This window comes from Apus apus, chromosome 3 (assembly GCF_020740795.1).
Source record: "Apus apus isolate bApuApu2 chromosome 3, bApuApu2.pri.cur, whole genome shotgun sequence".
NCBI classification, from domain to species: domain Eukaryota; kingdom Metazoa; phylum Chordata; class Aves; order Apodiformes; family Apodidae; genus Apus; species Apus apus.
Window position 1 is genome coordinate 109,500,850 of NC_067284.1, and position 27,559 is coordinate 109,528,408.

The window sequence follows — 27,559 nt, forward strand, 5'->3', positions numbered from 1 at the left end:
AATGGAGTTCCCTGCTGATGAAGGTATGGGGGAAGCTGTTGAGTTAAGGGGCAAGGTAATTTGGCAGAAAATAACCCCCCCTGCATTATAGCTTACCCTCAGAGGAGCTGGGGACTTAGATTCTGATTGATGCCCAATTTGGTGTTTATAGTCCTGTCGTGCCCAATCCCTCTACTGGACTCTCATTATTAGGGATGCACTACTAAGGCTGCACTATCCATCCAGCAGCATTCTGTGAACTCTCATGGCCACACTTGGGAATTTGGTCACGATCAAGAACTCTCACGGCCGGATTAAATAACAGCATAATTTACTCAAGCAACAGATGTGCAAATTCTTTTAGATTGCAGGTGATAAATTCACTGTCTGCAAAACATGTGCAAATGGATCAATGCGGCCGGGTTACACATGCGTGGGGTAATAAAGCAACTCTGTAGAGTTTTCTAAGTTTCCCAGGGATGCACTTGGAATAGCCAAGTGTTCAAATCTTACCCAACGGTGTTTCTGTGGGAGGGAAGAGAGGCTCAGCCCATCCACTGGTCCCAGAGGTCGGGGGCATGGAGTCATCCCTGCAATGGTATTTTCCCTGACATCCGTCCCCTCTCAGACTGTTTTATAATATTTTACCTTACAGGTGCAGCTTGAGTGGCTCTAGACATGCAGACCTTTATTGTGATTGGTGCAAAATTCTCTTGCATTGTGTTTAAAGGCACAGAGTAGAGAAACTTCAATGAGCAAGCTCAGTGAGGGGTGGTCACACCTTTGGAGGCGGGAAGATTTTGTGGTGCAGGTGTGTTTTGGTATTACAATGAGATTATAATGAGCAAAGTTCAGTCTGAGGACAGTATTTGGTCAAAGGGTGACAGAGCGTTGGTCCAGGGTATCAGACATGCAGCTGATCTCTTCTACACTACCTTTGAATCCCATTGTTGCCACAGGGAGTGGCCGCGGTGTCTCCACTCCACTCCACCCTCCGTTTCTCTTAGAGTTAGCACACCAGGTTCCCCCGGTGTTGCCAACATCTAGGGTTGCCTAGGGAATTGCCATGCTACAAACTCGCTGCCCATTAGCTGCGTGCCACCCTGCTCAGTGTTGTACCTTTCCTTAAAAACTAGTGAACCTAGTTTAATTTCTAAGTCACCTCCAGCAATTATTGCACAGAACTGGATAGACCCCTTCTTCTGGTTTGGTTTGGTGGGTTTTTCGGTAGTGGGGGAAGGGCCACAGGAGTGACTCGGGTAAGAAGCTGAGAAGCTCCCCCTGCTCCAAACCCAGCCAAGGAGCCATTAGAGGACAATAGATGAGCCTCTGCAATTAACATACGAAAAAACTGAGGTAAGAGCTGAGCAGAGAAGGGCTTGGGGAAGAAGAGCTGTGCTGGAGGAGGAGAGCAGTGCTGGTGGTTGGTGAGGAAAAAGGGGAAGAAGGTGCCCAAGCAGAAGTTTCCCCGCAACCCATGGTGAGATGGCAGCTGTGGACTCTTTCCCATGGGAGGGACCCTGTGGGGAAGCAGGGAAGGACTGTGAGGAATCCTTCTTCCTGAGGAGGAAGGAGCAGCAGGAACCACCAGCCTGTGACCTGACTCTAAACCCCATCCCCATCCGCCTGTGCCGCTGGGGGGAAGGAGGGAGAGAAACCGGGAACAAAGTGATTTGGGCGGGAAGAAGGGAGGGGTGGGGTAAGATATGCAAGCCCTGCTCTGTGTGTTGTCTGTGTCCTGGGTGTGTTTGATTGGTGTGAGATTAAATTATTATTTTTTCCCCAAGTTGAGTCTGTTTTGCCTGGGACCTTAATTGGTGAAGGACCCTCCTTGTCCTTTGTCTCAACCCATGAGCTTTGTCCTCCTCATCCCAGAGTGTGTGTGATGGGTGGAGTTGAGTGAGCGGCCATGGGGCTGTTCCTTTGTCGTCATGTTGGGCCCAAACCACGACACCCCTCAACCTGAATCCAAATTATACAATGCTCCTCTTGAAGAGTTGTGACTGAGGCCACGGGGTGGTTTTTGTGGGTTGTCACCGTTTGACTCAGGTCCGACAACAATGCTCTCGATCTCCTCCCCCCCCAACCCAGGCAGGGAAGGAGAGAGAGAAAAAGAGAGAGACTTGGCTGGATTGAAAACTAAACTACACAGCTTTAATTAAAACACTAATGAATCATATAAGAAAATATATACAATTATATACAGATATATTCAGATATGGGCAGAAGCCTCTCGCCTCCCCCCACCCCCAGCAACTCCCACAGCACTCCCCTGAAGTGGAAAGAGTCCCGAGGAATCCCGGAGCTGCTGCTGGAGAAAGCAGGGAGTTATGAGGGTCAGGAGAGCTCGAGCCTAAGGGTCGACGGTGATGGACGAGCAGAGTCCTCCCCGGACGCCGGCCATGGACGGAAGAGAAGGCGAGAAGAAGGAGGAAGCTGTCTTCTAAGATCTCTGTCCTTCCTCTGAGCTTACGTAGATATATGGAATGGAATATCTTTGGCCAATTTTGCTGTCTGTCTAACTCAGCCTCCCATGGGGGGGTCAGAGATCTCCCCATAGTGTCTGAGCCGGCGGAGTGAAGGTGTAACCTTGAAACCTCAGTAGTTAGAAAAACATTCCAGTGTCTCATCAGCCTAGCAGAACACACAGTTGCTAGTTAAAAGAAAGCTTACTGAAGGAAAAAAAATCAGTGAAAAGAAAAATTGGCTTAATCCTGGCTCAAACCAGGACAGGGTAAAGAGAACTTGGATTTGCTTTGCTTTAGCTTCCTTGCAGAGGATTGTGAGATGAGCAGTGTTTAAGTGGGTAATTACCCTTGGGTGTGACAAGCAGGCAAATTTATGCCTGATAGGGAGGACAGGCCCAACTTGCAGGGAGGCATACATCACTGTCCTTGTCTACTTATCTTCAAATCCAGGTGCCTAATGGCTACATGTCCAGATAGGACATAACTTGTGAAGTGCAGCAAAGGCTCCACGGTCAGAAGTTGCGTGATAAAGGCAGGATCTAAACCTGTGTGACTTCATTGCTTGTGAAGTGAGCCCTGGACATGAAAATTTACATGTGAAGTGGGCATTGGGCATCTCCCTTATCTTTTCCCTAGTTAATAAATATAATTAGTCTGTTAAGAACCAATCAATACACTAGTTAAGACCTAAGTCCCACCTTGTCAAAAGGTACTAAATTAGTTCTTGAATCCCTTGTTCAGTGTGAGAAGCACCTCCCCTGGAATAGGTTGAAGGTCCTGGTCTTCTCTTCTTCCCCCCAGGCAGGGATGCCTTGGGTGAGATACTGTGTCTTTCACCTTTTAGGTAGGAGTGAAAGCATCCCCAGGTGTATTGTGTATTGTATGCTTATCACTATTATTATTGCTGCAATATTAACATCTATTGATAGCTCTGTTGTAGTCAGTGCATTTATTGGTGGTAACCTCCAACTTGTTGTACCTGTTGCTTTAATAAACTTCCTTCCCTTTGTATCCAACTAATTTGTATTTGCCACAGCAGAAAAAATAGAACAACATAAATTAGATGTTAAAATGTTATTTAATTAAGTAGTTTCAGTCGGAAAACACCAAAGCATTGTTAGTCTGTTTCCAGTATTGCTATGTCCCTTTTGCAGCAGGTCCATGTACCAGGTCTCAAGTACTTTGTTATTGAGAATAATTCAACTGAAAACTTTATCTACAACAAATGTAGTAATAATTCTTTTGACTTATACGAAGTTAGTTTGTATAATTATAGTTTAATATAAATATGATGGTAAAACTACAATACCTATATCACGTACGTGGGATAGAGGTGCATTGGAGATCAAAGAACTTCCTTTTTTATACTTTACAGTGAGCTCCAGTTTTTATGACATTTCTTGCCTCATGCAAATCTTGCACTTCAGACAGGACAAGGTCCTAAGCAGTGTCTTTTCCAGTTTGGGATTGCTGAAAATCAGGATCAGAGAATGAACACCTGGCAAAGCATGTTCTAGAAACGGAATGACAGATGGAACAGCACTTTGCGTCTTTGATGTATAAACCATTCCCAAGACAAAACAGAAAATGTTGATGCTGTACAGGAAGAAAAAGGACATAACAGATTTCATGGCTTTGATGTGGGCATCCACCCTGATGTTCTTCAGTGACTTCATCTGCATCTTATGTTTGTGTCTCCAGAGAGAAAAGAGGAGGAGAAGGGCAGAAGAGATGACTGCTGTGAATGCAATGGCATATGCGAAGCCACCGAGGAAAAAAACAGGGAAAAAATGCTGATGAATATTGATATTCAGTTTCCAGAGATGTCCTGTGGTGGTGCAATTGATGTTGTCACAGACTGCTTCATCAAATATCTGATATATGAGGATGCTGAAGCTCAGGGATAAAAGCACAGAACCCAGGAGCACCCATGGCACGATCCTGTCAATTTTCACTTTCAGGTGGAAGAAGAAGCTGTATCGGAAATTTGCAATTTTGATACAGTAAAAAACAGAAAGGAGGGCAGAAACCCACAGGTTGGAACAAGTGAAAAAGCTTTCAATGGCTGCAACTAATTGGAGCATGGGGTGAACATAAAAGCATGAGGGAAAAATATTTCCAATAAAGGGAAACACCCATGTGATACACAAATACCAGAACCGGGTCCATCCCAGAAAGAGCAAGATCTTCTCATTGGAGTTGGAGCTTTTCTTTCTGACCCAAGCAATGCAAAGCACAGAAACCATGAAAGCGTTTATCCACATGCCAGCAGATGTCTGCAGGGACAGGATGGTCACCACCAAGACATTGTATGTGGTGACATTATACTTGTCTTGAGAGTAACAAGCTTCCATCCTCCAAGGTGGGTGGCGGTGCTGTGCCAGAACAGGAGGCTGTTGCCCCAGGGCTTAGCACAGGTTGGCAGCTGCTGCTTGGTGTGTGTCACGTATGGAAAGAGGGGCTTTATAGAGCTGGTGGTGGTGGGGATTTTGGTGCTGCTCCTATTCAAAGCAGGGCAGGTGGAAGGATGTAAATGTGCTGGGTATTCCCTTACCTGGTATCAGTGTCAGTCTCCAACATTTGAATTTCCATTCCAAAGAGCTGTGCTGAGTGACACAGACAAAGTAGATGTTTTTCTGTGGTGAACCAGGTGGTGATGCAGTGATTGTGGCCTGACTGATGGCTGTCAGGGGTTGCACCTGGGTTCTCCTGTCCCTTCGTCCCCTACAATGAGCACGGGGGGGGTGATCTCAGCAAAGCAGAGTCTGGGGAGTCACTGTCCTCTTTCATCTGAGAGTGCAGGAGCTGCAGAATTCCAAAACCAAGATGCTGGAAACTGGAGTCCATTTGGATCCTCTGCAGGCACCAAAATCCATGTCATTTTTCCCAGCGGTAATGTATTACAGAATCAGAGAACCACCAAGGCTGGAGAAGACCTGTAAGATCATCAAGTCCAGCCTATGACCAACACCACCACATCAGCCAGACCATGGCACTAAGTGCCACATCCAGCCTTTCCTTGAACACCTCCAGGGACGGTGCCTCCACCACCTCCCTGGGCAGTCCATTCCAATGTCTGATCACCCTCTCCATGAGGAAGTACTTCCTAATATCCAACTTAACCTCCCCTGGAGTAGCTTGAGGCCAGGCCCTCTCATCCTGTCACTGGTTGCCTGGAAAGAGAGCCCAGCCCCACCTGACTACAAGCTCCCTCAGGGAGCTGAAGAGAGTGATAAGCTCCTCCCTGAGTCTCCCCTTCTCCAGATGAAACAACCCCAGCTCCCTCAGCCTATCTCTGTAAAACTTTCCCTCTAGTCCTTTTGCCAGCCTTGTTGCTCTCCTCTGGACCTGCTCCAGCACCTCAAGATCCTTCTTGAAGTGAGGGGCCCAGACCTGCACATAGTGCTCGAGGTGAGGTCTCACCAGTGCTGTGTACAGGGGGAGAATCCCATCCTTACTCCTGCTGGCCTCACTATTCCTGATACAAGCCAGGATGCCACTGGCCTTCCAGGCCACCTGGGCACACTGCTGGCTCATGTTCAACCACTTGTCAACCAGCACTCCCAGGTCCCTCTCTGGGGTTGTAGTTGTAAGTGAAGAGCCACAGGGTAGGGGGAGGGCACTGAAGGAGAAACAGGACTTTCTTTCAAAGGCTTGAGCTGAAGCACAGAGAGGAAAAGGACAAAAATAGGCATAAGTCCCTGTGCTGCCTTCAGAACTCATCTGCTAGCAAACGGAAGAGTTTTAGTGATGGCACCATGTTGGGTTCCTGCCACACTGGAATACCCTGAAGCTTCCAAAAGACTATTAGTCCTGAAAACTGTGGGATTTTTAACGGGCAAAGCATGTTAAGTTCATGAATAGCCTCCTAGCCTTTGGGTTTGTACTGGACCACCATGCACATGGGCCCTTGCACATAGGGACCACAGTTCCCCAACTAGATCCAGGATGATGCTGTGTGGTAATCCAGAAAAATTTAAATTGGAATGGACCTGAGATGAACTGGGGTTAAGTCTGGACAGTGAGCAAGCAGAGTGTTGAATGATAGCAGGGACCTGTGCTAGGCTCCAAGGACCACAAGCTGCCCAGCAGAAATGGAGCTGGGGGTGCTGGTTGACAGCCAGATTAACATCAACCATGTGCTCAGGTGGCCAAGAAGGCCAATAGCATCCTGGTCTCCATCAGGAATAGTGTGGCCAGCAGGAGCAGGGAAGTGATCGTGCCCCTGTACTTGGCACTGGTGAGGCCACACCTTAAATACTGTGCCCAGTTGTGGGCATCTCACTACAGGAAGGATTTGAGGTGCTGGAACGTGTCCAGAGAAGGGCAACAAAGCTGGTAAAGGGCCGTGAGAACAACCTTATGAGGAGCAGCTGAGGGAACTAGGGCTCTTTAGTCTGGAGAAAAGGAGGGGATGTTGTCCAAAAAAGTGGGGGTCCATTACCTGGTGTGCAAGAAGCCAATCTTCCAAACACAGAGTTTTTTGCTTTAGTATCCAGTTCTGCCCAGAAAAGAGAGCAGAGTGATATTCCACAAAGCAAGCTCAGTTTCCCAAAGTGCAAGTGCTACTTTTATACCCAAACATGTGAGAAAGAACTTTATCTCTAACATTATTCTATCCCTTGCACACACAATTGGTCAGCTAACCCCTTGTTTCCATCAAAAGTGGCAATGCTCAAGAAGTTCACTGTGCCAGCACAAAGAATAAGGGGCTTGTTGTTAGCAGGGGTCCCTCTAGCCTGTGGCTGTGAGTTTTAGTGTGCTACTGGATCAGGAATAAATTAATATGGTGATTTCAATAACTCAGTGTGTTTTTTCCCAGTGCTCGAGGTTGTAACCAAGGTAAGTTGTGGGGAGTGCTTCTCTCCATCCCTTTCATCTGTCTTGCAGGTGTCCTGCAGGCCTGTCTCAAGGCCAGGCTGGTCACTACTTGGGGAGTGTTTTTTTTCTAATAAGGACCTGGGTTTGCCTGCTTCCTACTGTTTCACTGTTATCTAGGCCTTGGTTTTATTCTGCTTGTCCCCTGTGTTCTCTTTAATGTGTTTTTTTTCCCAACTGTGATTTTTCCCCAGCATGTGACTGATTTCAATTAATAAATGACAACAGGGAGGCCTCATTACCCTCTACAACTACCCAAACAGACTTTGTAAAGAGGTAGCAGTTGGTCTCTCTTATCAAAAGAAGTGTGGCCATCAGGTCAAGGGAGGTGATTATGTCCCTCTACCCACTCTCATAAGACCCCAGCCGGAGCACTGTGACAAGCTCTGGAGGCCTCAACACAAGAGGGAGATAGACTTGTTGGAAGGAGTCCAGAGAAGGGCCACAAAAACAATCAGAGGGCTGGAGCAGCTCTGCTATGAAGACAGGCTGAGAGCACTGGGATTGCTCAGACTGGAGAAGGAGAAGGCTCCAGGGAGACCTTAGAGCTGCCATGCAGTACCTGAAGGGTCTACAGGAAAGCTGGGGAGGGACTGTTTACAAGGCTGTGGAGTGATAGGATAAGGGGCAATGGTCAATAAACTAGAGTAGGGTAGATTTAGATTAGACACTGGGAAGAAGTTCTTTACAATGAGGGTGGTGAGGCAGTGGAATAGGATGCCCAGAGAGGTGGTGGAGGCCCCATCCCTGGAAACATTCACGATCAGGCTTGATCAGGTTCTGAGCAACATAATATACCTTAAAAAGGTCCCTGTGCATTGCAGAGAGGCCGGACTAGATAACCTTGAAAGGTCCCTTCCAACCCCACTCATTCTATGATTCTGTCATTATCATAAGAATCACTGAGCTCTGTACAGCTGAAACACTCCCTAACACACAGGCTGACCCCACCATCCCTTCTGCCTTGCCTACCCACTCTGAAGAGCTTGCAGGTCCCTTGGCTCAGAGGCAGGGAGAGAGATGGTGCAGTGTCTGCTACTCTGGAAGTGGGACTCGGTGGAGTTTGGCATAGAAAGTGCAATTGCAGCTAAAGGCATTTCTGCACTGCAGTTTGTACATCAGTGACCACCTCTGGTGAATAACAGGGATCAACATATGCACACAGAACTATTAAACCAAGACAAGGCAGTGACACAACTCCTAATATTACAAAGAACACAGCAGAAAAAAGACTAGATGTCAACATGTTGTTTAATTAAGCAGTTTCAATCAGTAAACATCAAAGCATTTGTAGAGCATTTGCAGTATTGATCTTCTCCTTTTGCAGCTAGCCCATGTACCAGGTCTCAATTACTTTGCTGTTGTTAAAAATTCAAATTAAAACATTATCTATATGAAATTATATATTAAACCATGAAAGTCACATTAAGTTATTTCAAGGAATTTTAATCAAGTTTTCTTAACTTAGATGGTAAAACTACAACATCTCTGTCACCTTCAGGGGCTGGAGAGGTGCAATGCAGATCAAAGAACTCTTTTTCTTTTATACTAAAGTACCAACAATTTAAAGGGATCCAGTGTTTATGACATTTCCTGCCTCATGCAAATCTTGCACTTCACACAGGACAGGGTCCTTAGCAGTGTCTTTTTCAGATTGGGATTGCTGAAAATCAGGATGAGGGAATGAACAGTTGGAAAAACATCCTGAAATATAACAATGAGAAAAGTCACAGGATTTTCCTTCTTCATGCTATAAATCAATCTCAAGACTGAACAGGTAAAGTTGATGCTGTAAAGGAAGAAAAAGGACAGAATAGATTTAATGGCTTTGATGTGGGCATCCATGCTGACGTTCTTCAGTGACTTCATCTGCATCTTGTGTTTGTGTCTCCAGAGAGAAAAGAGGAGGAGAAGGGCAGAAGAGATGACTGCTGTGAATGCAATGGCATATGTGAAGCCATTGAGGAAAAAAACAGGGAAAAAATGCTGATGAAAATTGATATTCAGTTTCCAGAAACTTCCTGTGGTGGTGCAGTTGATGTTGTCACAGACTGCTTCATCAATGGCTTTGTAGAGAATGATCACCATGATCAAGGATAAAAGGACTGAACCCAAGAGCACCCATGGCACGATCTTGTCAATTTTCACTTTCAGGTAGATGAAGAAGCTGTGCTGGAAATTTGCAATTTTGATACAATAAAAAACAGAAAGGAAGGCAGAAACCCACTGGCTGGAAAAACTGAAAAAGCTTTTAGTTGTTGAAATTATTTGTGGTAGGGGGTGAACATAAAAGTGACAGATATATGTTATTATCAGAAAGAGATGTATCCATGAGATGCACAGATACCAGAACCGGGTCCATCCCAGAAAGAGCAAGATCTTCTCACTGGAGTTGGAGCTTTTCTTTCTGACCCAAGCAATGCAAAGCACAGAAACCATGAAAGCATTTATCCACATGCCAGCAAATGTCTGCAGGGAGAGGATGGTCATCACCAAGACATCGTACGTGGTGACAATAAATTTCTGCTGAGAGTAACAATCTTCCATCCTCCAAGGTGGGTGGCGGTGCTGTGCCAGAACAGGAGGCTGTTGCCCCAGGGCTTAGCACAGGTTGGCAGCTGCTGCTTGGTGTGTGTCACGTATGGAAAGAGGGGCTTTATAGAGCTGGGGGGGGGGGGGGGATTTTGGTGCTGCTCCTATTCAAAGCAGGGCAGGTGGAAGGATGTAAATGTGCTGGGTATTCCCTTACCTGGTATCAGTGTCAGTCTCCAACATTTGAATTTCCGTTCCAAAGAGCTGTGTTGAGTGACACAGACAAAGCAGATGTTTTTCTGTGGTGAACCATGTAGTGATGCAGTGATTGTGGCCTGACTGATGGCTGTCAGGGTTCAGCACCTGGGTTCTCCTGTCCCTTTGTCCCCTACGATGAGCACAGGGAGGGGTGATCTCAGCAAAGGAGAGTCTGGGGAGTCACTGTCCTCTTTCATCTGAGAGTGCAGGAGCTGCAGAATTCCAAAACCCAAGATGATGGAAACTGGAGTCCATTTGGATCCTCTGCAGGCACCAAAATCCATGTCATTTTTCCCAGTGGTAATGTCTTAAGAATGAGTGAAGAGCCAGAGGGTAGTGGGAGGGTGTTGAAGAAGCAGCAGGGCTGTCTTTGAAAGGCTTAAGCTGTAGCACAGAGAAGAAAAGGCAAAAATAGGCATGAGTCCCTGTGCTGGGTTCAGAACTCATCTAAAAGAATTGGGAAGAGTTATCGGGATGGCCTCATGTTGGGTTACTGTCACGCTGGAATACTCTGAATCTTCCAAAATAATTTCTATTTTGAAAACTCTAAGAATTCTAACAGGCAAAGTGTGTTCTACTCTGAAGTTCATGGGCAGCCTTCCAGAGATGAACTGGGGTTAAATCAGGTCAGTGAGGAAGCAGAGTGTTGAGTGAATACCTCTGCTAGCCTTGAAGGACCACAAGTCTGGAAGATGTGATGACACCAGAGTAGGACTTAAAGCTCCCAATTGTGTGAGAAAAATCCCAGTTGTGTCACAGAGATGGTGAGTGTTGCAGGGCAGTTCAAAATGCATGGGATGAAGCCCAGCAACTGCTGGAGGGAAGTGAGAAAGCCTCAGCCCTGGAGTCCGGTAGCAGTCAGGGAAGAGGGAAGGGCTGGAACAGGGCATGGGGATGGGCAGCAAGGACAGAAAGGTGCAGTGAAGGTTGGTGTTGCAAAGGGAAGATGGAGACACCGAGACATTTCCACAAGGATGGTTTTGTAGGAAGCTCAGTATCTTAATGTCGTAGGTTGCAACTGCAGTGACCTGTTCCTGGGCACAGCTCCACAACCTCCGGACCAAACCTGCTTCCCTCCCCTCTGCACCCTTCTGCAAGCCACTCCTGGGGAAGCCTTGCCAGTGGCTCTCACCCAGCTTCTGCTTTGTTGATGTACACTGTTCACTGAGGCCCCATCCTGTAGACAACAAAATGAGTGGAACTATAAGGCTGTGGCACTGGAGGTAGCAACGGGGGAAAGAGTAAATGAAAGAAAGAAAGGAAGTGCATAGGTAGGAGAGCTCAGAGTAGTCCTGCTAGCTGCGCAGAGTGGTGCCAGCCATATTTACACTGACTCGTACACTCAAGGCAGCTACCAAGTGGGTAGGTCACTAGGCAGCCAACAATAGGCAGTCAAATAGAGTTGCAGCCTGGCAAACTGAAAGCTGGAAACCATTGTTGGAAATAGAAGAGAGTTCTGCATATTGGTTGGGTGAAAGGACATGATCAGTCAGCCTTTACCACTGCTCAATTTAATCAACAAGTTGACAGCCTCACTAGACTGCATAAAATTGATGTTGTGAGTGATGACAACACATGGGAAAGACTACTCCAATGGTTACACGTGAAGCGAGGTCACACTGGAGGAGCTGATTTATAACGAGAAGACACAGCCCATGGATGGCCTGTATCTGTCAAGCTGTAAGAACAAGTGGTGACAGCCTGTTCACAATGTTGTTTGCTACTTAACAAAGACCATTCGAGCAAGTCACTTCCCCTGCATATCCAGGACAAGAAAACCGTCTGGCACTCTTGGAAGGTTGATTACAGAGGTGCGCTCTGGTTTTTAGGAGGCAAAAGATACATACAAGGGGGGATGGAAGTAATTTCAGGAATTACCGTGGCAAGCGCTGTTGCAACTGCCTCTGGGTTAAGTACAACCCAAGGTCTAAGAGAATGGTTCTAAAAGAATACTTCCCCTTCTTGAGGAGATTCAGAGTGACAATGGAACACATTTTACAGCCAAGATAGTACAGGACTACAGAGGAGGGCCAAAGAAGAGGGGATCCAGTGGGTGCTTCATACTCTGTACCACCCACAAGCTGATGGCATTGTTGAATTGACCAAGGGGTTAGTCAAGTCATTTGCTGAAACCCACAATCCAGGGTGGCACCTGCCACTCTCTAATGCTGTCTGTCAATTAAACAACAGATGGGGTGGAGGTGGTTGTCCGAGAGTGAAGGCATTTGGTGTATCAGCCACAACTTTCCTGCCCAAAGCAGATGCAAAGTCGGTGGAACACTCTACTCGCTTCCATTTGGCTCAGCTGGTACTGGTCAGAATGCCTCAGATTGGAACAGCACTGCTGGCATCAACAGCCCCAAAGTATCTCTATGGTTGAGAAGCAAAAGACAAGAACCACCGATCTGGATCCACTACTAGAAAATTCAGCTTTTACGCTGTTGCAGAGATTCCTTAGAATGATGAACTGGAATCAAGAAGATACTCAGAGTGAAAATAAGCAGACTTTAACTGTCCAAGCTGTTCCTGGTTTAGATGATAACCTAGTCTTAAATTTGATACAGGGATTCTCTTTTGCCCAAGTATCAAACAAATCAGCATTGTGGTCTTGCCAAAATTTCATAAATTGTTCCAATCGAACAAAACCCATAATTTGGTTTACTACTATTGGCCAGTTTACATCAAACTAAAAATGGGCTGTCTCTGCTGAAGTCACAGCAGAGAATAGAAAGCAGTAAGTGCAAACTTTGCACCTCATGATGATTGTTGTGTTGCCTCTGGTGATGCTCCAGCTGATTTGATCTGGGCATGCAATGATGGTATGATGTAAACCTCTTTATGGGCTGGCTTGCCTGAACTCCAGTGTACCTTAGGCCTCCCAGCATTGTGTCCCAAATGGAAAAGGACTCCTGTCTGACCCTACTGGGTGGTTTGCAATAAATGGGTAAAAAATAGATCTAGGGAGGGATGTAGAAGGGTCTCAAGACCTGGGAGCAGCTATCCGCATAGCCTGGGGAATGAAAGGATTTTGGGGATTTGGATCTGCTACCGTAGAGACGCAATTGTGGATGAGTAGATCAGCCTATCAAGTGGAGAAGTTGGCTAATGCTACTGACATCAGTCTACAGTTATTAGCAGTCAACTACAAGCTGCTTTAAAAACGGCTCTGCAGACTTCATGGCACTGGACTTCATGCTGTTACAGCAAAATGGACTTTGTGATAATTAGATCCTTAACCCTGCATCTTAAAATGCTTCAGCTTTGTGATACCAGCTAACTTCCTTTAATGGAGTTCCCTGCTGATGAAGGTATGGGGGAAGCCGTTGAGTTAAGGGGCAAGGTAATTTGGCAGAAAATAACCCCCCCTGCATTATAGCTTACCCTCAGAGGAGCTGGGGACTTAGATTCTGATTGATGCCCAATTTGGTGTTTATAGTCCTGTCGTGCCCAATCCCTCTACTAGACTCTCATTATCAGGGATGCACTACTAAGGCTGCACTATCCATGCAGCAGCATTCTGTGAACTCTCATGGCCACACTTGGGAATTTGGTCATGATAAAGAACTCTCACGGCCGGATTAAATAACAGCATAATTTACTCAAGCAACAGATGCACAAATTCTTTTAGATTGCAGGTGATAAATTCACTGTCTGTAAAACATGTGCAAATGGATCAATGCGGCCGGGTTACACATGTGTGGGGTAATAAAGCAACTCTGTAGAGTTTTCTGAGTTTTCCAGGGATGCACTTGGAATAGCCAAGTGTTCAAATCTTACCCAGCGGTGTCTCTGTGGGAGGGAAGAGAGGCTCAGCCCATCCACTGGTCCCAGAGGTCGGGGGCATGGAGTCATCCCTGCAATGGTATTTTCCCTGACATCCGTCCCCTCTCAGACAGTTTTATAATATTTTACCTTACAGGTGCAGCTTGAGTGGCTCTAGACATGCAGACCTTTATTGTGATTGGTGCAAAATTCTCTTGCATTGTGTTTAAAGGCACAGAGTAGAGAAACTTCAATGAGCAAGCTCAGTGAGGGGTGGTCACACCTTTGGAGGCGGGAAGATTTTGTGGTGCAGGTGTGTTTTGGTATTACAATGAGATTATAATGAGCAAAGTTCAGTCTGAGGACAGTATTTGGTCAAAGGGTGACAGACCGTTGGTCGAGGGTATCAGACATGCAGCTGATCTCTTCTACACTACCTTTGAATCCCATTGTTGCCACAGGGAGTGGCCGCGGTGTCTCCACTCCACCCTCCGTTTCTCTTAGAGTTAGCACACCAGGTTCCCCCGGTGTTGCCAACATCTAGGGTTGCCTAGGGAATTGCCATGCTACAAACTCGCTGCCCATTAGCTGCGTGCCACCCTGCTTCAGTGTTGTACCTTTCCTTAAAAACTAGTGAACCTAGTTTAATTTCTAAGTCACCTCCAGCAATTATTGCACAGAACTGGATAGACCCCTTCTTCTGGTTTGGTTTGGTGGGTTTTTCGGTAGTGGGGGAAGGGCCACAGGAGTGACTCGGGTAAGAAGCTGAGAAGCTCCCCCTGCTCCAAACCCAGCCAAGGAGCCATTAGAGGACAATAGATGAGCCTCTGCAATTAACATACGACAAAACTGAGGTAAGAGCTGAGCAGAGAAGGGCTTGGGGAAGAAGAGCTGTGCTGGAGGAGGAGAGCAATGCTGGTGGTTGGTGAGGAAAAAGGGGAAGAAGGTGCCCAAGCAGAAGTTTCCCCGCAACCCATGGCGAGATGGCAGCTGTGGACTCTTTCCCATGGGAGGGACCCTGTGGGGAAGCAGGGAAGGACTGTGAGGAATCCTTCTTCCTGAGGAGGAAGGAGCAGCAGGAACCACCAGCCTGTGAACTGACTCTAAACCCCATCCCCATCCGCCTGTGCCGCTGGGGGGAAGGAGGGAGAGAAACCGGGAACAAAGTGATTTGGGCGGGAAGAAGGGAGGGGTGGGGTAAGATATGCAAGCCCTGCTCTGTGTGTTGTCTGTGTCCTGGGTGTGTTTGATTGGTGTGAGATTAAATTATTATTTTTTCCCCAAGTTGAGTCTGTTTTGCCTGGGACCTTAATTGGTGAAGGACCCTCCTTGTCCTTTGTCTCAACCCATGAGCTTTGTCCTCCTCATCCCAGAGTGTGTGTGATGGGTGGAGTTGAGTGAGCGGCCATGGGGCTGTTCCTTTGTCGTCATGTTGGGCCCAAACCACGACACCCCTCAACCTGAATCCAAATTATACAATGCTCCTCTTGAAGAGTTGTGACTGAGGCCACGGGGTGGTTTTTGTGGGTTGTCACCGTTTGACTCAGGTCCGACAACAATGCTCTCGATCTCCTCCCCCCCCCACCCAGGCAGGGAAGGAGAGAGAGAAAAGGAGAGAGACTTGGCTGGATTGAAAACTAAACTACACAGCTTTAATTAAAACACTAATGAATCATATAAGAAAATATATACAATTATATACAGATATATTCAGATATGGGCAGAAGCCTCTCGCCTCCCCCCACCCCCAGCAACTCCCACAGCACTCCCCTGAAGTGGAAAGAGTCCTGAGGAATCCCGGAGCTGCTGCTGGAGAAAGCAGGGAGTTATGAGGGTCAGGAGAGCTCGAGCCTAAGGGTCGACGGTGATGGACGAGCAGAGTCCTCCCCGGACGCCGGCCATGGACGGAAGAGAAGGCGAGAAGAAGGAGGAAGCTGTCTTCTAAGATCTCTGTCCTTCCTCTGAGCTTACGTAGATATATGGAATGGAATATCTTTGGCCAATTTTGCTGTCTGTCTAACTCAGCCTCCCATGGGGGGGTCAGAGATCTCCCCATAGTGTCTGAGCCGGCAGAGTGAAGGTGTAACCTTGAAACCTCAGTAGTTAGAAAAACATTCCAGTGTCTCATCAGCCTAGCAGAACACACAGTTGCTAGTTAAAAGAAAGCTTACTGAAGGAAAAAAAATCAGTGAAAAGAAAAATTGGCTTAATCCTGGCTCAAACCAGGACAGGGTAAAGAGAACTTGGATTTGCTTTGCTTTAGCTTCCTTGCAGAGGATTGTGAGATGAGCAGTGTTTAAGTGGGTAATTACCCTTGGGTGTGACAAGCAGGCAAATTTATGCCTGATAGGGAGGACAGGCCCAACTTGCAGGAAGGCATACATCACTGTCCTTGTCTACTTATCTTCAAATCCAGGTGCCTAATGGCTACATGTCCAGATAGGACATAACTTGTGAAGTGCAGCAAAGGCTCCACGGTCAGAAGTTGCGTGATAAAGGCAGGATCTAAACCTGTGTGACTTCATTGCTTGTGAAGTGAGCCCTGGACATGAAAATTTACATGTGAAGTGGGCATTGGGCATCTCCCTTATCTTTTCCCTAGTTAATAAATATAATTAGTCTGTTAAGAACCAATCAATACACTAGTTAAGACCTAAGTCCCACCTTGTCAAAAGGTACTAAATTAGTTCTTGAATCCCTTGTTCAGTGTGAGAAGCACCTCCCCTGGAATAGGTTGAAGGTCCTGGTCCTCTCTTCTTCCCCCCAGGCAGGGATGCCTTGGGTGAGATACTGTGTCTTTCACCTTTTAGGTAGGAGTGAAATCATCCCCAGGTGTATTGTGTATTGTATGCTTATCACTATTATTATTGCTGCAATATTAACATCTATTGATAGCTCTGTTGTAGTCAGTGCATTTATTGGTGGTAACCTCCAACTTGTTGTACCTGTTGCTTTAATAAACTACCTTCCCTTTGTATCCAATTAATTTGTATTTGCCACAGCAGAAAAAATAGAACAACATAAATTAGATGCTAAAATGTTACTTAATTAAGTAGTTTCAGTCGGAAAACACCAAAGCATTGTTAGTCTGTTTCCAGTATTGCTATGTCCCTTTTGCAGCAGGTCCATGTACCAGGTCTCAAGTACTTTGTTATTGAGAATAATTCAACTGAAAACTTTATCTACAACAAATGCAGTAATAATTCTTTTGACTTATACTAAGTTAGTTTGTATAATTATAGTTTAATATAAATATGATGGTAAAACTACAATACCTATATCACGTACGTGGGATAGAGGTGCATTGGAGATCAAAGAACTTCCTTTTTTATACTTTACAGTGAGCTCCAGTTTTTATGACATTTCTTGCCTCATGCAAATCTTGCACTTGACACAGGACAGGGTCCTAAGCAGTGTCTTTTCCAGTTTGGGATTGCTGAAAATCAGGATCAGAGAATGAACACCTGGCAAAGCATGTTCTAGAAACGGAATGACAGATGGAACAGCACTTTGCGTCTTTGATGTATAAACCATTCCCAAGACAAAACAGAAAATGTTGATGCTGTACAGGAAGAAAAAGGACATAACAGATTTCATGGCTTTGATGTGGGCATCCACGCTGATGTTCTTCAGTGACTTCATCTGCATCTTATGTTTGTGTCTCCAGAGAGAAAAGAGGAGGAGAAGGGCAGAAGAGATGACTGCTGTGAATGCAATGGCATATGCGAAGCCACTGAGGAAATAAAAGGGGAAAAAATGCTGATGAAGATTTATATTCAGTTTCCAGAGACGTCCTGTGGTGGTGCAGTTGATGTTGTCACAGACTGCTTCATCAAATATCTGATATATGAGGATGCTGAAGCTCAGGGATAAAAGCACAGAACCCAGGAGCACCCATGGCACGATCCTGTCAATTTTCACTTTCAGGTAGATGAAGAAGCTGTATCGGAAATTTGCAATTTTGATACAGTAAAAAACAGAAAGGAGGGCAGAAACCCACAGGTTGGAACAATTGAAAAAGGTTTCAATGGCTGCAACTAATTGGAGCATGGGGTGAACATAAAAGCATGAGGGAAAAATATTTCCAATAAAGGGAAACACCAATGTGATACACAAATACCAGAACCGGCAGCATCCCAGAAAGAGCAAGATCTTCTCATTGGAGTTGGAGCTTTTCTTTCTGACCCAAGCAATGCAAAGCACAGAAACCATGAAAGCGTTTATCCACATGCCAGCAGATGCCTGCAGGGACAGGATGGTCACCACCAAGACATTGTATGTGGTGACATTATACTTGTCCTGAGAGTAACAAGCTTCCATCCTCCAAGGTGGGTGGCGGTGCTGTGCCAGAACAGGAGGCTGTTGCCCCAGGGCTTAGCACAGGTTGGCAGCTGCTGCTTGGTGTGTGTCATGTATGGAAAGAGGGGCTTTATAGAGCTGGTGGGGGGGGGGGATTTTGGTGCTGCTCCTATTCAAAGCAGGGCAGGTGGAAGGATGTAAATGTGCTGGGTATTCCCTTACCTGGTATCAGTGTCAGTCTCCAACATTTGAATTTCCATTCAAAAGAGCTGTGCTGAGTGACACAGACAAAGTAGATGTTTTTCTGTGGTGAACCATGTAGTGATGCAGTGATTGTGGCCTGACTGATGGCTGTCAGGGTTCAGCACCTGGGTTCTCCTGTCCCTTCGTCCCCTACGATGAGCACAGGGAGGGGTGATCTCAGCAAAGCAGAGTCTGGGGAGTCACTGTCCTCTTTCATCTGAGAGTGCAGGAGCTGCAGAATTCCAAAACCAAGATGCTGGAAACTGGAGTCCATTTGGATCCTCTGCAGGCACCAAAATCCATGTCAGTTTTCCCAGTGGTAATGTATTACAGAATCAGAGAACCACCAAGGCTGGAGAAGACCTGTAAGATCATCAAGTCCAGCCTATGACCAACACCACCACATCAGCCAGACCATGGCACTAAGTGCCACATCCAGCCTTTCCTTGAACACCTCCAGGGACGGTGCCTCCACCAGCTCCCTGGGCAGTCCATTCCAATGTCTGATCACCCTCTCCATGAGGAAGTACTTCCTAATATCCAACTTAACCTCCCCTGGAGTAGCTTGAGGCCAGGCCCTCTCATCCTGTCACTGGTTGCCTGGAAAGAGAGCCCAGCCCCACCTGACTACAAGCTCCCTCAGGGAGCTGAAAAGAGTGATAAGCTCCTCCCTGAGTCTCCCCTTCTCCAGATGAAACAACCCCAGCTCCCTCAGCCTATCTCTGTAAAACTTTCCCTCTAGTCCTTTTGCCAGCCTTGTTGCTCTCCTCTGGACCTGCTCCAGCACCTCAAGATCCTTCTTGAAGTGAGGGGCCCAGACCTGCACATAGTGCTCGAGGTGAGGTCTCACCAGTGCTGTGTACAGGGGGAGAATCCCATCCTTACTCCTGCTGGCCTCACTATTCCTGATACAAGCCAGGATGCCGTTGGCCTTCCAGGCCACCTGGGCACACTGCTGGCTCATGTTCAACCACTTGTCAACCAGCACTCCCAGGTCCCTCTCTGGGGTTGTAGTTGTAAGTGAAGAGCCACAGGGTAGGGGGAGGGCACTGAAGGAGAAACAGGACTTTCTTTCAAAGGCTTGAGCTGAAGCACAGAGAAAAAAAGGACAAAAATAGGCATAAGTCCCTGTGCTGCCTTCAGAACTCATCTGCTAGCAAACGGAAGAGTTTTAGTGATGGAACCATGTTGGGTTCCTGCCACACTAGAATACCCTGAAGCTTCCAAAAGACTATTAGTCCTGAAAACTGTGGGATTTTTAACGGGCAAAGCATGTTAAGTTCTGAAATTCATGAATAGCCTCCTAGCCTTTGGGTTTGTACTGGACCACCATGCACTTGGGCCCTTGCACATAGGGACCACAGTTCCCCAACTAGATCCAGGATGATGCTGTGTGGTAATCCAGAAAAATTTAAATTGGAATGGACCTGAGATGAACTGGGGTTAAGTCTGGACAGTGAGCAAGCAGAGTGTTGAATGATAGCAGGGACCTGTGCTAGGCTCCAAGGACCACAAGCTGCCCAGCAGAAATGGAGCTGGGGGTGCTGGTTGACAGCCAGATTAACATAAACCATGTGCTCAGGTGGCCAAGAAGGCCAATAGCATCCTGGTCTCCATCAGGAATAGTGTGGCCAGCAGGAGCAGGGAAGTGATCGTGCCTCTGTACTTGGCACTGGTGAGGCCACACCTTAAATACTCTGTCCAGTTGTGGGCATCTCACTACAGGAAGGATTTGAGGTGCTGGAACGTGTCCAGAGAAGGGCAACAAAGCTGGTAAAGGGCTGTGAGAACAACCTTACGAGGAGCAGCTGAGGGAACTAGGGCTCTTTAGTCTGGAGAAAAGGAGGGGATGTTGTCCAAAAAAGTGGGGGTCCAGTACCTGGTGTGCAAGAAGCCAATCTTCCAAACACAGAGTTTTTTGCTTTAGTATCCAGTTCTGCCCAGAAAAGAGAGCAGAGTGATATTCCACAAAGCAAGCTCAGTTTCCCAAAGTGCAAGTGCTACTTTTATACCCAAACATGTGAGAAAGAACTTTATCTCTAACATTATTCTATCCCTTGCACACACAATTGGTCAGCTAACCCCTTGTTTCCATCAAAAGTGGCAATGCTCAAGAAGTTCACTGTGCCAGCACAAAGAATAAGGGGCTTGTTGTTAGCAGGGGTCCCTCTAGCCTGTGGCTGTGAGTTTTAGTGTGCTACTGGATCAGGAATAAATTAATATGGTGATTTCAATAACTCAGTGTGTTTTTTCCCAGTGCTCGAGGTTGTAACCAAGGTAAGTTGTGGGGAGTGCTTCTCTCCATCCCTTTCATCTGTCTTGCAGGTGTCCTGCAGGCCTGTCTCAAGGCCAGGCTGGTCACTACTTGGGGAGTGTTTTTTTCTAATAGGAACCTGGGTTTTCCTACTTCCTACTGTTTCACTGTTATCTAGACCTTGGTTTTATTCTGCTTGTCCCCTGTGTTCTCTTTAATGTGTTTTTTTTCCCAACTGTGATTTTTCCCCAGCATGTGACTGATTTCAATTAATAAATGACAACAGGGAGACCCCATTGCCCTCTACAACAACCCAAATAGACTTTGTAAAGAGGTAGCAGTTGGTCTCTCTTATCAAAAGAAGTGTGGCCATCAGGTCAAGAGAGGTGATTATGTCCCTCTACCCACTCTCATAAGACCCCAGCTGGAGCACTGTGACAAGCTCTGGAGGCCTCAACACAAGAGGGAGATAGACTTGTTGGAAGGAGTCCAGAGAAGGGCCACAAAAACGATCAGAGGGCTGGAGCAGCTCTGCTATGAAGACAGGCTGAGAGAACTGGGATTGCTCAGACTGGAGAAGGAGAAGGCTCCAGGGAGACCTTAGAGGTGCCATGCAGTACCTGAAGGGTCTACAGGAAAGCTGGGGAGGGACTGTTTACAAGGGTGTGGAGTGATAGGATAAGGAGCAATGGTCATAAACTAGAGTAGGGTAGATTTAGATTAGACATTGGGAAGAAGTTCTTTACAATGAGGGTGGTGAGGCAGTGGAATAGGATGCCCAGAGAGGTGGTGGAGGCCCCATCCCTGGAAACATTCACGATCAGGCTTGATCAGGTTCTGAGCAACATAATATAGCTTAAAAAGGTCCCTGTGCATTGCAGAGAGGCCGGACTAGATAACCTTGAAAGGTCCCTTCCAACCCCACTCATTCTATGATTCTATGATTCTGTCATTATCATAAGAATCACTGAGCTCTGTACAGCTGAAACACTCCCTAACACACAGGCTGACCCCACCATCCCTTCTGCCTTGCCTACCCACTCTGAAGAGCTTGCAGGTCCCTTGGCTCAGAGGCAGGGAGAGGGATGGTGCAGTGTCTGCTACTCTGGAAGTGGGACTCGGTGGAGTTTGGCATAGAAAGTGCAATTGCAGCTAAAGGCATTTCTGCACTGCAGTTTGTACATCAGTGACCACCTCTGGTGAATAACAGGGATCAACATATGCACACAGAACTATTAAACCAAGACAAGGCAGTGACACAACTCCTAATATTACAAAGAACACAGCAGAAAAAAGACTAGATGTCAACATGTTGTTTAATTAAGTAGTTTCAATCAGTAAACATCAAAGCATTTGTAGAGCATTTGCAGTATTGTTCTTCCCCTTTTGCAGCTAGCCCATGTACCAGGTCTCAATTACTTTGCTGTTGTTAAAAATTCAAACTAAAGCACTATCTATATGAAATTATATATTAAACCATGAAAGTCACATTAAGTTATTTCAAGGAATTTTAATCAGGTTTTCTTAACTTAGATGGTAAAACTACAACATCTCTATCACCTTCAGGGGCTGGAGAGGTGAAATGCAGATCAAATAACTCTTTTTCTTTTATACTAAAGTATCAAAATTTTTAAAGGCATCCAGTGTTTATGACATTTCCTGCCTCATGCAAATCTTGCACTTCACACAGGACAGGGTCCTTAGCAGTGTCTTTTTCAGATTGGGATTGCTGAAAATCAGGATGAGGGAATGAACAGTTGGAAAAACATACTGAAATATTATAATGAGAAAAGTCACAGGATTTTCCTTCTTCGTGCTATAAATCAAATTCAAGACTGAACAGGTAAAGTTGATGCTGTAAAGGAAGAAAAAGGACAGAATAGATTTAATGGCTTTGATGTGGGCATCCATGCTGACGTTCTTCAGTGACTTCATCTGCATCTTGTGTTTGTGTCTCCAGAGAGAAAAGAGGAGGAGAAGGGCAGAAGAGATGACTGCTGTGAATGCAATGGCATATGCGAAGCCACCGAGGAAAAAAACAGGGAAAAAATGCTGATGAATATTGATATTCAGTTTCCAGAAACTTCCTGTGGTGGTGCAGTTGATGTTGTCACAGACTGCTTCATCCATGGCTTTGTAGAGAATGATCACCATGCTGAAGGATAAAAGGACTGAACCCAAGAGCACCCATGGCACGATCTTGTCAATTTTCACTTTCAGGTAGATGAAGAAGCTGTGCTGGAAATTTGCAATTTTAATACAATAAAAAACAGAAAGGAAGGCAGAAACCCACTGGCTGGAAAAACTGAAAAAGCTTTTAGCTGTTGAAAGTATTTGTTGTAGGGGGTGAACATAAAAGTGACAGATATAAGTTATTTTCAGAAAGAGATGTATCCATGAGATGCACATATACCAGAACCGGCAGCATCCCAGAAAGAGCAAGATCTTCTCACTGGAGTTGGAGCTTTTCTTTCTGACCCAAGCAATGCAAAGCACAGAAACCATGAAAGCGTTTATCCACATGCCAGCAAATGTCTGCAGGGAGATGATGGCCATCACAAAGGCTTTGAATGTGGTGACATTATACTTGTTCTGAGAGTAACAAGCTTCCATCCTCCAAGGTGGGTGGCGGTGCTGTGCCAGAACAGGAGGCTGTTGCCCCCGGGCTTAACACAGGTTGGCAGCTGCTGCTTGATGTGTGTCACATATGGAAAGAGGGGCTTTATAGAGCTGGTGGTGTTGAGGATTTTGGTGCTGCTCCTATTCAAAGCAGGGCAGGTGGAAGGATGTAAATGTGCTGGGTATTCCCTTACCAGGTATCAGTGTCAGTCTCCAACATTTGAATTTCCGTTCCAAAGAGCTGTGCTGAGTGACACAGACAAAGCAGATGTTTTTCTGTGGTGAACCATGTAGTGATGCAGTGATTGTGGCCTGACTGATGGCTGTCAGGGTTCAGCACCTGGGTTCTCCTGTCCCTTCGTCCCCTACGATGAGCACAGGGAGGGGTGAGCTCAGCAAAGCAGAGTCTGGGGAGTCACAAACAGACTTTGTAAAGAAGTAGCAGTTGGTCTCTCTTATCAAAAGAAGTGTGGCCATCAGGTCAAGGAGGTGATTATGCCCCTTACCCACTCTCATAAGACCCCAGCTGGAGCACTGTGACAAGCTCTGGAGGCCTCAACACAAGAGGGAGATAGACTTGTTGGAAGGAGTCCAGAGAAGGGCCACAAAAACGATCAGAGGGCTGGAGCAGCTCTGCTATGAAGACAGGCTGAGAGAACTGGGATTGCTCAGACTGGAGAAGGAGAAGGCTCCAGGGAGACCTTAGAGCTGCCATGCAGTACCTGAAGGGTCTACAGGAAAGCTGGGGAGGGACTGTTTACAAGGCTGTGGAGTGACAGGATAAGGGGCAATGGTCAATAAACTAGAGTAGGGTAGATTTTTTTTCAGAGCCCTGGGACGGCTAGTTAGGGGGTCTGGAGCGCAAGTAGTGTTTGCCTCCATACCTCCTGCAAGAATGGGTGGGGAGGTAAATAGGAAGAGTTTATAGGTCAACAAATGGCTAAGAGACTGGTGCCAAAGATAGGGTTTTTGTTTTTTTAATCATGGGCTGCTGTATGAGACACCTGGCCTGATGGTGGCAGGTGGGATGCACTTGTCCCAGAGGGGTAAGAGGCTTTTAGGGCAGGATTTAGCAGGGCTCATTGAGAGAGCTTTAAACTAGATGTGAAGGGGGAAGGGGAGAAAACTGGTTCTGTTAGTGACAAGCCCAAGAGGAACACACCAGGGCCCGAAGGCAGGTGGTCTAAGGAGGATTTGGTCCCACCAGTGTGCTCTGTTTGCTTCCTGAAATGCCTGTACACCAATGCACGCAGCATGGGGAATAAGCAGGAAGAGTTAGAGGTCTGTGTGCAGGCTAAGGGTTATTTATGATCTGGTAGCAATAACAGAGACATGGTGGGACAGGTCACATGACTGGAATGTGGCCATGGATGGTTATGTGCTTTTTAGGAAAGATAGGGTGGGGAAGTGAGGTGGTGGAGTTGCTCTTTATGTGAGACAGCAGCTAGAATGTATTGAGTTTTGTGCAGGGGCTGATGAGGGGCAAGTTGAAAGCCTGTGGGTAAGAATTAAGGGGCAGGCTGGTGTGGGTGATACAGTTGTGGGGGTCTACTACAGACCTCCTGATCAAGGCGAGGAAGTTGATGAGGCTTTCTACAGGCAGCTGAAAGCAGCCTCACAACTACAGTCCCTAGTCCTTATGGGAGATTTTAACTACCCTGATATCTGCTGGAAGACTTACACAGCCAGCCTTTCACAGTCTAGGAGGTTCCTCCAGTGCATTGATGACAACTTCTTAATGCAAATGGTGGACAGGCCGACTAGAAGAGGAGCGCTGCTGGATCTTGTGCTCACCAACAAGGAGGGCCTTGTTCAAGCAGTGGTGGTCAGTGGCAGCCTTGGCTGCAATGATCATGAGATGGTGGAGTTCAGGATCCTGTGTGGAAGGAACAGAATACCCAGCAGGACCAGAACCCTGGACTTCTGAAGGGCAAACTTTGGCCTCCTCAATCAACTGTTAAGGGAAATCCCATGGGACAAGGTGCTAGAAGGTAAAGGGGCTCAAGATAGCTGGTCAACATTCAGGGACCACTTCTTGCAAGCACAGGATCAGAGCATCCCAATGGTTAGGAAATCTAGTAAGGGAGCTAGGAGACCTGCATGGTTAAAAAAGGAACTGCTGGGCAAACTTAAGTGGAAAAAGAAAGTCTAAAGATCATGGAAGGAGGGGCTGGTCACTTGGGAGGAATATAGGACTGTTGTCAGAGAATGTAGGGAGGCAATTAGGAAAGCTAAGGCCTCCTTGGAACTTAACCTTGCAAGCCAGGTTAAGGATAATAGAAAGAGCTTTTTCAAATACATAGCTAACAAAACTACCACTAGAGGCAATATTGGCCCACTGTTGAATGAGGTGGGAGCCCTGGTGACAGAGGATATAAAGAAGGCAGTGGTGCTGAATGCCTTCTTTGCCTCTGTCTTTACTCCTGCAGGATTTCCCCATGAGTCCCAGATTCATATAGCCCCAGAAGAAGTCAAGATAGAGGAGGAGTTTGACATGGTAGATGAGGATTGGGTTAGGGATCAGTTGAGTAATCTGGACATCCATAAATCGATGGGTCCAGATGGAATGCACCCAAGGGTGCTGAGGGAGCTGGCGGAGGTCATTGCTAGGCCACTCTCCATCATCTTTGGCAAGTCGTGGGTAACAGGAGAGGTGCCTGAGGACTGGAGGATAGCAAATGTCACTCCAGTCTACAAGAAGTGCAAGAAGGAGGACCCGGGTAACTATAGACCAGTCAGCCTCACCTCCATCCCTGGAAAGGTAATGGAACAACTTGTTCTTGTCGCTATCTCTAGGCATATCAAGGACATGGGGGTCATCAGGAGCAGTCAGCATGGTTTTATCAAGGGTAAATCATGTTTGACTAACCTCATAGCCTTCTATGAGGAAATTACTAGGTGGATAGATGATGGTAGAGCGGTGGATGTGGTCTATCTTGATTTCAGTAAAGCATTTGACACCGTCTCCCACAGCATCCTTGTAGATAGGTTTGGGTTGGTGATCAGGTAGTGAGATGGATCAAGAACTGGTTGAAAGGAAGGAGGCAGAGAGTTGTAGTCAATGGGGAGGAATCTGGTTGGAGGTGTGTGACTAGTGGAGTCCCTCAGGGGTCGGTACTGGGACCGGTGTTGTTCAACATCTTCATCAACGACCTGGATGAGGGTACAGAATGTACTGTCAGCAAGTTTGCTGATGACACAAAGCTGGGAGGAGTGGCTGACACACTGGAGGGCTGTGCTGCCATTCAGAGGGACTTGGACAGGCTGGAGAGTTGGGCGGGGAGAAATCTGATGAAGTTCAACAAGGGCAAGTGTAGAGTTTTGCATTTGAGGAAGAGAAACCCCATGTACCAGTACAGGTTGGGGGCTGACCTGCTGGAGAGCAGTGTAGGTGAAAGGGACCTGAGGGTCCTGGTAGACAGGAGGATGACCATGAGCCAGCAATGTGCCCTTGTGGCTAAGAAGGCCAATGGAATCCTGGGGTGCATTAGAAAGGGTGTGGTTAGTCGGTCAAGAGAGGTTCTCCTCCCCCTCTATTCTGCATTGGTGAGGCCACATCTGGAGTATTGTGTCCAGTTCTGGGCCCCTCAGTTCAAGAAGGACAGGGAACTGCTTGAAAGAGTCCAGCGCAGAGCCACAAAGATGATGGAGTGGATCATCTCCCTTATGAGGAAAGGCTGAGGGAGCTGGGTGTCTTTAGCTTGGAGAAAAGGAGACTGAGGGGCGACCTCATCAATGTTTACAAATATGTAAGGGGTGAGTGTCAGGGAGATGGAGTTAGGCTTTTCTCAGTGTTGACCAGTGATAGGACAAGGGGTAATGGGATCAAATTGGAGCATAGGAGGTTCAATGTGAATATTCAAAAAAATTTTTTTACTGTGAGAGTGACAGAGCCCTGGGACAGGCTGCCCAGAGAGGTTGTGGAGTCTCCTTCTCTGGAGACATTCAAAACCCACCTGGATGCCTTCCTGTGTGATGTGCTCTAGATGACCCTGCTCTGGCAGGGAGGTTGGACTAGATGATCTTTTGAGGTCCCTTCCAACCCCTAGGATTCTATGATTCTATGATTCTATGATTTAGATTAGACATTGGGAAGAAGTTCTTTACAATGAGGGTGGTGAGGCAGTGGAATAGGATGCCCAGAGAGGTGGTGGAGGCCCCATCCCTGGAAACATTCACGATCAGGCTTGATCAGGTTCTGAGCAACATAATATAGCTTAAAAAGGTCCCTGTGCATTGCAGAGGGACTGGACTAGATAACTTTGAA

At 46.7% G+C, this 27,559-nt stretch overlaps 4 protein-coding genes across 4 annotated transcripts; all 4 read right to left on the reverse strand.

Annotated features, from left to right (window-relative positions):
- Nucleotides 1-3,835: 3,835 nt before the first annotated feature.
- On the reverse strand, nt 3,836-4,837 carry LOC127382917 (taste receptor type 2 member 9-like). The gene has a single exon (XM_051615068.1). The coding sequence runs from the start codon at nt 4,799-4,801 to the stop codon at nt 3,836-3,838; it is 966 nt and encodes a 321-aa protein (XP_051471028.1). The 5' UTR covers nt 4,802-4,837.
- A 4,069-nt stretch (nt 4,838-8,906) lies between these two features.
- LOC127382918 (taste receptor type 2 member 9-like) lies at nt 8,907-9,872 on the reverse strand. Its single transcript, XM_051615069.1, has one exon. The coding sequence runs from the start codon at nt 9,870-9,872 to the stop codon at nt 8,907-8,909; it is 966 nt and encodes a 321-aa protein (XP_051471029.1).
- Nucleotides 9,873-17,231: 7,359 nt separating this feature from the next.
- Nucleotides 17,232-18,267, reverse strand: LOC127382919 (taste receptor type 2 member 9-like). Its single transcript, XM_051615071.1, has one exon. It carries the CDS (start codon nt 18,195-18,197, stop codon nt 17,232-17,234), a length of 966 nt encoding a protein of 321 aa, XP_051471031.1. The 5' UTR covers nt 18,198-18,267.
- A 4,053-nt stretch (nt 18,268-22,320) lies between these two features.
- Nucleotides 22,321-23,286, reverse strand: LOC127382920 (taste receptor type 2 member 41-like). Its single transcript, XM_051615072.1, has one exon. The coding sequence runs from the start codon at nt 23,284-23,286 to the stop codon at nt 22,321-22,323; it is 966 nt and encodes a 321-aa protein (XP_051471032.1).
- Nucleotides 23,287-27,559: the final 4,273 nt, after the last annotated feature.

What these genes read in the sequence shown, in the direction of transcription:
- LOC127382919 (XM_051615071.1), bottom strand. Translation starts at nt 18,197, where the DNA reads ATGGAAGCTTGTTACTCTCAGGACAAGTATAATGTCACCACATACAAT.
- LOC127382920 (XM_051615072.1), bottom strand. Translation starts at nt 23,286, where the DNA reads ATGGAAGCTTGTTACTCTCAGAACAAGTATAATGTCACCACATTCAAA.
- LOC127382917 (XM_051615068.1), bottom strand. Translation starts at nt 4,801, where the DNA reads ATGGAAGCTTGTTACTCTCAAGACAAGTATAATGTCACCACATACAAT.
- LOC127382918 (XM_051615069.1), bottom strand. Translation starts at nt 9,872, where the DNA reads ATGGAAGATTGTTACTCTCAGCAGAAATTTATTGTCACCACGTACGAT.